Raw genomic sequence first — 13317 nt, forward strand, 5'->3', positions numbered from 1 at the left:
CCTTCCTTCCTTCCTTCCTTCCTTCCTTCCTTCCTTCCTTCCTTCCTCCCTTCTCCTATTTCTGATTGGCAAAGCATCTTTGACCTGCTTTGTTTCCAACCTGGAACAGTTCATTCTACCTTAGGCAGACTGGTAGCCAACTCTCCTGTGCACTGCATGGGTGCCAGACTTAGTGTGGACACCAGATCAATTTAGCCTATTGCAGGTCAGACTTCCTGAACTTAAATGATTCACCAACCTCAGGCTCCCTAGTAGCAAGGGTTACAGGCCACCAAGCCTGGCTGGACACTACATTTCAAGAAATCATAAATGGGGCAATTAGGTGGTGCAGTGGATAGAGCACCGGCCCTGAAGACAGGAGGATCTGAGTTCAAATCTGGCCTCAGACCAAACACTTGACACTAACTAGCTGTGTGACCCTGGACAAGTCACTTAACCCCAATTGCCTAAAAAAAAAATCATAAATGAAAACTGACCAGTTTTGTTAAAACCAGAGGATAAAGTAAAGATAGAAAGAATCCACGGATCTCTTGCTGAAAGGAACTCCTAAAGGAAAAGTACCATGAATTTCATAGCCAAAATCCAACAGTCCCATATCAAAAATAAATAAATAAACAAATACTTGCAAATGTAAAGAAAAGAGTTCAAGTATCAAGGAACTATAGTCAGATTCAAACAAGACCTGACAGCTTCTATTTGAGATCAGAGGTGATCTCATAATACAATATCCCAAAAGCCAACAGAAACAATATAGAGTTAAAATCAAGAATTATTTACCTTGTAAACCTGAATAAAATCCTACACAGAAAATGGATCTTTAATAGAATAGTGGACTTTCGTATATCTGTAATGAAAAGATCATAGTTGAATAGGATCTTTGAAATGCAAACACAAAAATCTAGAGAAATTCAACAAGGTAAATTTATTTGAACAATTGGGAAGAGATATATAACATAGTGTTAACATTTTAGTTGAAACAAACAAGTTTTCCTTCAAAGGATATAGAAGGCATTTAATAGTAAAAAAAAAAAAAAAAGAACAATGGCCCTGGGGTAGATTTCACCTGTTCTGTAGGCTTAAGGAGGAGAAAAGGGTAGGTAGATAGAAAGAAGAAAACACTAATGTAAGGGGCAGCTAGGTGGTGCAGTGGATAAAGCACCGGCCCTGAAGTCAGGAGGACCTGAGTTCAAATCTAACCTCAGACTGAACACTTAATACTTACTAGCTGTGTGACCCTGGGCAAGTCACTTAACCCCAGTTGTCTAAAAAAAAAAGAAAAAATTAAAAAAAAAAAGAAAACACTAATGTAGAAAGGAAGAAAAAAGTGTGTAGAAGTTGCTGTTTCTCATAATTAGAGTAAGGAGAGAATACATTCAAGGAAGAGGTGAAGGGAAGGACATTAGGTTAACTTTACTCATCTGAAATGGATAAAGGAGAGTTGAACACACATAAACATACAGAGTTTGGTACAGAAATATATCACACTCAACAAATTAATAGTGCTCAGCACAGTGCCTGGCACATAGTAGGTGAGTAATAAGTGCTCATTGACTGAGTAAAACAACAAGGGATAAGGAGTACAATGTCATCTACAGACAGGAACAGCTGGAGGATCTTGCCATATGAAGCAGGGTGAAACCTGGATTTCAGTGGTTGCATGAATATGGAAAGGGAAAATGCCTCTTTATTTTCACTAATATATAAGTGAAATCTAGCATTTCCTTCAATTAGGTAAAAACATTCAGAGATGAGGTTTACCAGATTGCCAAAGGAGTCCATAACACACATAAAACAGTTTAAGAACCCTTGATCTAAAGGTAATCTCTTTGAATTGGACTTCATGCTGGGTCTTCTTCATGACAATGTCTAACACTTATGGTAAGCATAGATTTCCCACTTTGATGCCTTTAATATATAATATTAATGATATTATTTGGGCCACTAGGTGGCGCCATAGTACATCAGGCCCTGGGCCTGAAGTCTGCAACACCTGAGCTCAAATCCAGATTTACACATTTCCTAGCTGTGTGACCCTTAACCTCGTTTTGCCTCAGTTTCTTCATCTGTAGAATGGGGGTACTAATAGCACCTATCTTCCGGGGTTGTTGTGAGCATCAAATGAGAAAAGTGCTTAGCACAATGCCTGCCACATAATAAGCACTATATAAATTTTAGCTATCATTATTGTTAATCAGAAGTTTTTAGATTAATTTGATATTAATGATCAAAGGATCATCAAAATAAAGTCATCTCTATTATATATTTCAAGGAATTTTATGTAATTTTTACATTTGCGCAGGAAATACCTCATTGGAAGAGCGCCTTCAAAGCAACGTTCTGCTTTACCATATCAAAGCTTTTTTAGTCAGCAAACATAAGGACGGTGGCATCTGGTATTATCTAAAATTTCAGTTGTGTAATGGTGAAATGTGGTTTCTGTGGAATGTCACTTCCAAAAGCCTGTCTCAGATACCCTCATCAAGGATGCCCTCAATGCATGTGTAGATGTTCTCATTAAAATTTTATGTAGATGTAAATGCTGGCCTATTTTGGGTAGCTATTGATACTCACTTGGTTGCCTTTAGGGAGGTGGAGTGGGTAATAGGGTCCAGTTTTTTTTTTTTTCTCTATGGTTTTGGTATATTTTTTCTTCTTCAGGTATCTTGAGAATTGATCCCTCTGAACTGCCTGAAAACTGTGTCATCTGTAGCGTGGACCTACCCATGTACTTGATCTAATCAAGTTGCTTTTCCCAGTTGTTGCTTTCTCCAGTTCAATCTCTACTTCTTCAAGAAGCATATGTGGACCTGAGATGTTGAAATCCATGTGTAGTTTTATACTTGTCCTTTTTTATTTCTGATTGCTGACACAGGTGACATTAACACATAGGTGACATTTAAAAAGAGGTGACGTATGTGACATTAGTAGATAGGTGACATGGATGATTGCAGATTGATAACGTAGATTATGTCTGTAGATCAATGACATGGGTGACATTTGCAGATAAGTGACAAAAGTAGCATTTGGAGATTGGTGACTCAAGTTCAATTGGAAAACTGGTAACATAGGTGGCATTGACATACAGGTGAAAAAGTTGGCATTGGCAAATAGGTGATGTGGATGATATTGGCAGATAGGTGACAGAGGTGACATTGAGAGATAAATTACATGGGTGGGATTGACAAATAGGTGACGTTGGCAGATAGGTGACAAAGGACAAAGGTGCCATTAATAGATAGGTGGCATAAGTGACATTGACTGGTAAGGGATATAGGTGGCATTTGGAGATTGGTGTCACAGGTGGCATTGGCAGATGGGTGACATAAGTAGCATTTACAGATAGGTAACATTGGCACATAGGTGACATTGGTGACATTTGGAGATAGATGACATGTACAGATAGGTGACAAAAGTGACATTTGTATTTAGGTGACAAAGGTGGCATTTGGACATCAATAACACGGGTGGCATTTGGAGATTGGTGTCACATGTGGCATTGGTAGATAAGCTACATAGATGGATTGGCAGATGGGTGTCAAAAATGGCATTAACAAATAAGTAAAACAGGTGGCATTGGCAGATGAGTGAGATAGGTGACATTGGCACAAAGGTGACATTGGCACATTGGTGGCATGTAGATATGATATATGAAGATAGGTGACAAAAATGATGTTTGCATTTAAAGGATATAAGTGGCATTTACACATAAGTGATATAAGTGGCATTTGCAGTTATATTACATAAGTGACATGTGGAGGTTGCTGCCACAGGTGGCATTGGTAGATAGGTGACATAGATTGCATTTAGCAATAGGTGAATGGTGACAATGACACATAGATGACATAAATGAAAGTGGCACATTGGTGACATTTTTATAAAGTGCTATCAGATAAGTGACAAAAGTGACATTTGCATTTTGGAGAGCTAGGTGGCATTTGCCCATAAATGATGTGGGTGGCATTTGGAGATTGGTGTCACATGTGTCATTGACAGATTGTTGACATAGGTAGGATAGGCAGATAGGTAACAGAGGTGACATTGGCAGTTAGATGAAATAAAAGACTGTAGACATGTGACAAAGGTACCATTATCAGCTAGATGCTATAGGTGACTTTGGACAGTAAGGGATATAGGTGGCATTTACAGAAAGGTGACATAGGTGGCATTTAGAGATTGGTGTCAGAGGTGGCATTGGCAGATGGGTGAACAAGGGTGGCCTTGGCTGAGGTGACATAGGTAATATTTGGTGATAGGTGACATAAGTGATGTTGGCACGTAAGTGACATTAGCACATTGGTGACATTTGTCGATAGGTGACACTTACATATAAGTGACATATAGGTGGCATTTACACATAAGTGGCATTTGCAGTTCTATTACTTAGGCGGCATGTAGAGATTGCTACCAGCATGAGTAGATGGATGACTTAGGTGAGATTAGCAGATAGGTGACAAAAGTGGAATTGGCAAGTGGGTGACGTGGGTGACAACAGCACATAGGTGACATAGGTGACAGTGGCACCTTGGTGACATTAGTGACATTTTAATAAAGGTAACATTTTCAGATAAATGACAAAAGTGACATTTGCATTTCAGGGAGCTAGGTGGTATTTGTGCAAAAGTGACATAGGCATTTGCCCACAGATGACATGGGCGGCATTTGGAGATTGGTGTCACAGGTGGCATTTTAAGATGGATGGCAGAGATGGCATTGGAAGTTAGGTGAAATGAAAGACATTACAATTGATAAGGTGCTATTAGCAGATAGGTAGTATAAGTGACATTGGCTATAAGGGATGCTAGTGGTATTTATAAATAGTTGACGTTGATGGCATTTGCAGTTATAGGACATAGGTGGCATTTGAAGATTGGTGTACAGGTGGCATTGGCAGATCATTGACATAACTGGGCTTAGCAGATAGGTGACAAAAGCGACATTACCAGATAAGTGACTGAGGTGGTATCAACCATTAGGTAACATAAGTGGCATTTGCAGGTATGTGAAAGAGGTGACTAGCACCTAGGTGACAATGGCACCTTGGGGATATAGGTATCAATGGAAGTTGGAGTCCCAGGTGGCATTGGCAGATGGGTTAAAAAGGTGGCATTTGGAGATAGATGACAGAAGTGACATTGGCTCCTAGGTGACATGGGTGACAAGAGATAACATTTTCATTTAAGTGACAAAAGCAACATTTGCATTTTGGAGACACAGATGGCATTTGTGCTTAAGTGACATAGGTGGCATTTGCCAATAAATGACATAGGTGGATTTTAGAGATTATGTCACAGGTGTCATTGACAGATAGGTGAAATTAAAGACATGTCAGACATTTGACAAAGGTGTCGTTAGCAGCTAGGTGTTATTGGTGATAAGGATATATTGGCCTTACCGAGAGGTGATATGGGTAGCATTTGCTGGTATATGATATAGGTGGCATTTGGAGATTGGCGTCACAGGTGGCATTGGCAGATAGGTGACAGAAGTGGCATTTGTGGATAGGTGACAATAAGTGACATTGGGTGACATTGACACATTGCTGATATTTATAGATATGTGACTTGTACAGACAGATGACAAAAGTGACATCTGCATTTAGGGGACATAGGTGGCATTTGCATGTAAGTGACATAGGTGGCATTTGGGGACTGGTGTCATGGGTAGCATTGGCCGAGAGGTGAGAGAGATGGCATCAGCAATTAGGTGAAATGAAAGATATTGCAGACATTTGATAAGGGTGTCATTAGCAGAAAGTTTCTATAGGTGACATTGGTATTAGATGACATTTGCAAGTATGTGTCATAGGTTGTATTTAGAGATTTAATGCAGTGTCATGGGTGGCATTGGCAGATGGGCGGCTTAGGTGGGATTGGTAGGTAGGTGACAGAGGTGATATTGGTGGTTGGGTGAAGTGGAAGACATTACAGACAATTGACAAGCTGCTGTTATCAGATAGATGGTATAAGTGACATTGGCTATAAGAGCTACTGGTGGTATTTACATATAGATGACGTTGGCACATCTGTGACACTAGGACATTTGTACATAGGTGACGTTTACAGATAGGTGACAAAGGGGACATTTGCAGTTAGGTGACATAGTTGGCATTTGCACATTAGTGACAGGTTGCATTTGCACCTAAGTAACATAGGTAGCATTTGCAGATCAGTGACCTGGTCGGGACTGGCACAGAGTTGTCAAGGTGGCACTGACAAATGGGCGCTAGAGGTGGAATTAGCAGATAGGTAGCATAGGTGACATTGACAGATTTTTAAAATTTTTTCCTCATTTATTTTATTATTGTGTGTGTGCTTCCTCCCCCTACTCCCCCCAAAATGGGACAATTAACTCTTTTGTCTCATGTAGTTTTTCACTGATGATTTCATGAAATTTTCGTGATGATTTCATGGAAAACAAGTTTGTTTTTTTTTAAAGGCTATTGTGATTCAAATGGAGATACCTGACTATGCCTCCAAACCCAAATCACTCTGGTTTTCACTGAATGGTCAATAACAGGTCCCAGCCCAAGCCTATCTTGTTCATTGTTTGGGTGTTGATGGCTGAGAATGAGTGCAAATAGTGATTGTTTCTGTTCTGGCCAGAAACCCTGAGGGGCTTCCCCTCCCAGACTGATTCTTTTGTGAAGGCAAACTAGGCCATCTTTTACCATGAGTTCTGACTCAGCCTTTTAACTACTGAATGGGCTTTGCCTCAGACAAACTGAGACTTGGGAAAGATCTTAGCTTAAAAAGCCCAAGGTGCCCCACTGCATCCCCGCCATCTCCAGTTGTCCTGACCTATGTCTTACCACTGGACTCCAATGACTCTGAAGGAGAGAGTGAGGCTGATGACTTTGCACAGCTCTGCCTCACTTAAATCCAACTCACTTGCAAGTCAAGACATCACCCTCCTGAAGTCACTGGGTCTCTTCCAGAAAAAAGGAGGAACAACAACAACAAACAATATATGTGCATATGTATATATGTGTGTTTATGTGTGTATGTATATATACTATGTATATATTTATCATTATATATGCAATTGTATATATGTATGCATGTGTGTATATATTTGTGTGTATATATGCATATGTGTGTGTATATATGATACATGTATACCTGTATATGTATGTATATGTATGTATAATATATGTGGGTATGTATATATAATGATGTATATATATGTGTGTGTGTGTATATAATGTGATATATGTCATTATATATATATAAAATGTGTATATGTATGCATGTGTATATATTTGTATATATACGTATATGATACATGTATACCTGTATGTGTATATATGTATGTATAATATATGTGTGTATGTATATATAATGCATATATATATGCTGTGTATATATGTCATATGTAATATGTGTGTATATGTATGCATGTGTGCATGTATTTGTATATGTGTATATATAATATGTGAATGTGTATGTATGTATATTTAATATGTGTATAAGTGTGTGTGTGTTTAATGCATTTACTGTGTGCCAGGCACTGTGCTAATTGCTTTACATATACCTCATTTTATCCTCACAGGGAGATGAGGTAGGTACTGTCATAATCCCCATTTACAATTCAGAAAACTGAGGCAGACAGAGGTTAAATGATTTTCCCAGGGTCACACAGCTAGTAAATATCTGAGACCGCGTTTGAACTCAGGTCTTCCTGACTCCAGGCCCAGGGTTCTGTGCCACCTAACTGCCCTTATGGATGACTTTTCCTGTCAGGCTTTCTTTATACTTTTTTTTCCTTTGCTTCTCCTTATTGTATTGTGGAAGAGAGACAGGAACCAAAACTAGGATCACAGGATCATAAGCTTAGATCTAGAAGGAACCTTGGGAACCATCAAGTGCTTGCCTATTCTACAGATGAGTAAATTGCTCCTATTAATACCCATAATTATCATCCTTGTAATCATTCCATCAAGTTTATATTCCAAACCAGTGTTGTTCTGGCTACCACATAATCTAGTTGGCAAAGGAATCAAATGTTTGTTGATTCAGGTGCTTTTATTTTTTATTTTTGAACGGTATTTTTTTTTCTAATTACATGTCAAGACAATTTTTAGGATTCATTTTTATAAGATTTTGAGATCCAGATTTTTCTCCCTCCTTCCCCTCCCCCTTCCAAAAATGGTAGGCAATTTGATATAGGTTATACATGTGCTATCATATAAAATGTATTTCCATATGAAGAAGAAACAGATCAAAAAATAAATACCACAAAAAAAGAATGAAGTAATTGAAAAAAATATGCTTCAATCTGCATTCAGAGTCCATCAGTTCTTTATCTGGATGTGGATAGCATTTTCCTTCATGAGTCCTTTGTATTTGTTTTAGATTATTGTATTGCTAATAAGAGCTGAGTCATTCATAGTTGATCATCACACAATGTTGCTGATATGCTGTACAATGTTTTCCTGGTTCTGCTCATTTCACTTTGCATCAATTCATGTAAGTCTTTTCAGGTTTTTCTGAAATCTGCCTATTCATTGTTTCTTATTGCACAATAGTATTCCATTACATTCCACATGTAATGTAGAATATATTATATATAATGTGGATTATATATTATATATATACATATAATATAATGTTATGTTATATTATATTATATGGAATACCACAGCTTGTTCAGACGTTCCCCAATTGATGGGCATCCCTTCAATTTCCAATATTTTGCCACCATGAAAAGGACTGCTATAAATATTTTTGTACATGTAGGTCCTTTTCCATTTTCTTATGTCTTTTTGGGATACAGATTTAGTAGTGACATTGCTGGATCAAAGGGTATGCACAGTTTGGTTGCCCTTTGGGCGTAGTTCCCAATTGCTCTCTACAATGGTTGGATCAGTTCATAACTCCACCAACAATGCATTAGTGGCCCAATTAGTGTCACATCCTCTCCAACATTTATAATTTTCCTTTTTTGTCAATTAGTCAATCTAATAAGCATGAGGTGGTACCTCGGAGGTTTTTTCTTTTAATTTGCATTTCTCTAATCAGAAATGATTTAAAACATTTCTTCATATTCCTATAGATAGCTTTGGTTTCTTCCTCTGAAAACTGCCTGTTCTTATCTTTTGACCATTTATGAATTGGAGAAAGGCTTGTATTCTTATAAATTTGACTCAGTTTTCTGTATATTTGAGAGATGAGGCTTTTTGAGAGACATTTGCTGTAAAGATTGTTTCCCAGCTTTTTCCTTTCCTTCTCTTCTTTAAATAAATTAATTTATATTAGTTAAAAATCTGTACGAAATTCCTATATTCCATGTCAATGTCCATTCTTCTACCCATTCCCCATCTTTTAATATCAATGATTTGTTTAATTAGGTCAGATTACATTTTTAATTTCATGCCATATGTTTTAAAAAATATTCTGCTACTTATCTATTAATTTTAATCATCTAATAAATCAGACTGAACACAAATAATTGATTCAGGAATGGCTCCAACATCAATAATGAGTCATTTTTTGTCCATTAAAACACAGCCAAAGCACAATTTTAGTTTTATGATACAATTCAGTGTTTGCCACATTCAGTATCTCCATTTTTTTTTTCAAAGAATTTATAACATAGTTAGGAGGCTTTTATGTGGAATATAAACCTTTGATCTCTCTTATATTTTACTCCCAAACCATTTTTCCAACACTTTTTTTTTGCCAATGTCATCTATACATTGTCACTGAGTATTAAAATACATGTTCTTTTGCTGTGGAGTTTTTACTAGATTCTTCACAGAATTTTTAGACCTCTTCATCTTCTTTACAACAACTTTTGGCATATAGGCTGCTTTTATTCCTACGTTGGTCTTTTTTTTTTAAAAAAAACATTTATCATGAGTAGTGTAATATGAGCTCACCAAATATCACATGCAATCATTTCTTGTTAACTTTGGCCACAAAGTGAGGTCAACTCCTTTATTTGCCCATCTATACAAGACTTGTGCACCATCTTTTCATTTATTTCCAAAATCTTTTCACTTTCTGGTTTGGATATCAAATTAACATATCAAAATTTCTTCTACCTCTTTCTTTTCCTTTTCTTCTTCTTTCTCTTCCTCTTCCTCTTCTTTCCACATGTGGTCCCTTTCTCTACTTGGGGTGCATATCCTTATATCTGGGTCCATAGGAATATAACTTCTGGTAGCTCATATTTTATATCTTATAATATTTGGGGACTAGATTTAAAAATTTTTATCTATCTATCTATCTATCTACCTATCTATCTAGTGTACAAAGAGCTGCCAGGAGGCCAGTGTTACTGGATCATAGAGCACATGGAGGAGAGTAAGAAGGCTAGAAAGTTAGGAAGGGGCCAGGTTATAAAGGGCTTTAAAAGACATATGATTTTATATTTGATCTTAGAGGTAATAGGGAGCCACCAGAGTTTACTAGTGAGGTGACATGGTCAGACCTACATTTTAGGAAAATCAGTTTGGCAGCTTAGTGAATGATGATTTGGAGTGGCTCCAAGAGACTTGAGGTAAAGAGATGAGACTGTAGGCTATTTCAACAGTCCAGATGTGAGGTGATGAGAGCAGAGTGGTGGCAGTGTCCCTTCCCTCCTCTTGCTTCTTGTCAGATATGTATAGAGGGGATCTCTTCTCAAATTCTGCTTAACCTCTGCAGGCCTTTCCAATTCTGAAATTCTGTGATCTTAAGTAGCTATATTTTGCAAATCTCAAATACAATTACTATATAATATTATGTATAATAATAATTATTTGTATGTATCTTATTACTTTACTGAACTTCAAGCTCCATGCAGGCAAGAGATTTGTCATACCCTAGCACTATGTTCTGTATATAGTAGGCACCTAATACAGGTTTTTGAATGAATAAATATTCCTTAACAGTTGGTATTGGGTGGCATGGAAGAATTTTTGATGAACTTGGCTAACTTGGCTGCAAATATACTGATTTTAAAATTTAAACGTGGTACGAAATAAATAGCCAGTCAGTTTTTTATTTCAAGGACCATGTATTCTTTCTATAGGTATGAAGCGTCCTTTAAGTCCTGACTACATCCTCGAAGATGGAATTATGAATATGGCTACCTTTCTACGAGGTTTTGAAGACAAAGGACCAAAGCATGAACGACCTGACTCTCAACTGAGTAAAGAAAAAAAGAAAATTCTCTTTTCCTTCTGTGATGTGTGCAACATTCAGCTGAACTCTGCAGCTCAGGCTCAGGTCCATTACAATGGGAAATCACACCTGAAGAGGGTGAAGCAACTTAATGATGGGAAGGTCCCTGCACATTCTTCCAACCCTGGGTCACTGCTGGTAGGCACAAGTACAGGTATGTAGGAGTGTCCAGAGGTCATTGTTTACATGGGTGAGTGGATCTTTTCTATTAGAAAAACAAATGGTTTTAGGAAAGATGAGTTTTTCTCTTTATAACAGTGGTCACAAATCATGATATTATATTCCCTTGCCAAAGTAAAATTTCAGGAGCAATTTGTCACTTTCCGGTTTTTGATTATCGATGTCTGACACAATTTGTACGACAGAGCATAAGCCCTCCTGTATTCAAAGAGTGTGTGAACATTTCCTAATGTACTTTTGAAGCATGTTTCCAAAATGAACAAATGAGATCATTTCTTTTTCTCACAAGAATTCAAGTTTCTTCAAATTTTTAATCCGTTTTTTACTTAATAACTTAAAGTAGATAGTATATTTAAAAACTAACTATGAAAAAACACTAATCATGTGCATATTAAGTGTCCTCGTCCTTTGTTGAGTTGATGTACTGATTATTGATCTAACGGAAGTGAAGTGGGACTGATTTAACAAAACTTACATCCTACCTCCAGAGGGTCAATCCCAACAACCCCCACTCCTAACCTTTACTTCTTGTTGGAGTAGAAGCAAGAATTTAGTTAGTCTTGGTGTTCCTATTATAGTCCCTGACTTTTCATTTTATTTTATTTTAGGCAATTGGGGTTAAGTGACTTGCCCAAGGTCACACAACTAGTAAGTGTCAAGTGTTTGGTCTGAGGCCACATTTGAACTCAGGTCCTCCTGACTTCAGGGCTGGTGCTCTATCCACTGCGCCACCTAGCTGCCCCCCTGACTTTTCTTAGGACATTTATCTTACCTTTGGGAAAGTACTTTTTTCTTCATGGCCATCCTATTGGCAGTGTCCAATGTGAAAGGACAAAAACAAAGAAAGAAAGATATTATTATCTGGGAGACTACTACAAAATGTGGAAATCATATCTGGTTTTAAGTTGGAGGTACAAATAAGTACCCTTTCTTTAAATGATGAAATGTTTGTAAATTCTAATTGAATAATCATTTGTGTGAGGTACAGAAGCCTATACTTGAAGCATGATAAAGTGGAAATGCCACATGTAGGAATTTACTGCATGTAGGGAAATTCCCACATGTGGCATTTCCATGTATATAATTTTAGACTGTGTGGCATTATGTCATAATTCATGTTATGCTCCATTGAACTTAAATGAAGTTGTCTGCATAGAAAGAGCAAGCTGGAAATAATGATGAGGAAATTTATATTTCAAATTGAATCGAATTCCACATGAGCCTTGATTAATCCTGGTGGAAAATACTTGCCATTTAAGAAATCTCCTCAGTCCTTTAAATTGTTTTACCCGTGTGATATTTGCTGGCCAACAAAAGGCCTTGACTTCTAAGTTATAGGAAATCATTATTTTACAATAATTTAAAAAACCCTCCCACAATCTTCTCTTTGTTATCATAGAGCAATTTATTCTTGCTTACTTGCATTATGTATTTAATGACTGTGGTGTTCAAGTGGTTAAAAAAAAAAGCATAAGAAAGAATACCAGAAAAATATCTACAACAGGAAGCTCACAAATTAATATTCTCATTATACCTATATTATAAAGAATGTCATAATTACACAAAGGTATTGACTAAGCTTGGGTATCTGCTATGAAGTACAAAATGTGTCAAATTCAAACATAGCTGTGGACGTGTTTTGTTTTTTTTTTTCCTCATGAGCACATATGGCTTTAAGTAAAAGGAGAATATCTCAAAATAAAGAAAATTGACCTTGATGATAAATTTGTAAACAATTCATGAACTTGCTAATTTCCTTCTTTCCTGTAAGAATTAGCTATATTTTTATCTTCAGCCATGACAAGTTGATGTAAATGGCATGCATGACAAGAGTTTACAAAGGAGGGACATTTCAACTTTTTTGTTTTTATACCTAGTGTCACAATATGTATAAGAAGAAATCTTGTACTATCTAATGTTCCCATGCTAGACACTTCAGGTGCATGGGTACTTAGATACTTAGGAACATAGA

General features: G+C 37.0%; 1 protein-coding gene across 1 annotated transcript in view; it reads left to right on the plus strand.

The window, feature by feature from the left end:
- Window positions 1–13317, plus strand: part of ZNF385B (zinc finger protein 385B) — a 491057-nt gene that overhangs the window by 120292 nt on the left and 357448 nt on the right. The window contains exon 2 of the mRNA XM_027866018.1: window positions 11014–11319. Within this exon, the coding sequence (XP_027721819.1) occupies window positions 11016–11319 (304 nt within the window). The 5' untranslated portion in view covers window positions 11014–11015. The remainder of the gene's footprint in view (window positions 1–11013; window positions 11320–13317) is intronic.

Source organism: Vombatus ursinus, unplaced genomic scaffold, assembly GCF_900497805.2.
Source record: "Vombatus ursinus unplaced genomic scaffold, bare-nosed wombat genome assembly UNPS02014779.1, whole genome shotgun sequence".
Lineage (NCBI taxonomy): Eukaryota > Metazoa > Chordata > Mammalia > Diprotodontia > Vombatidae > Vombatus > Vombatus ursinus.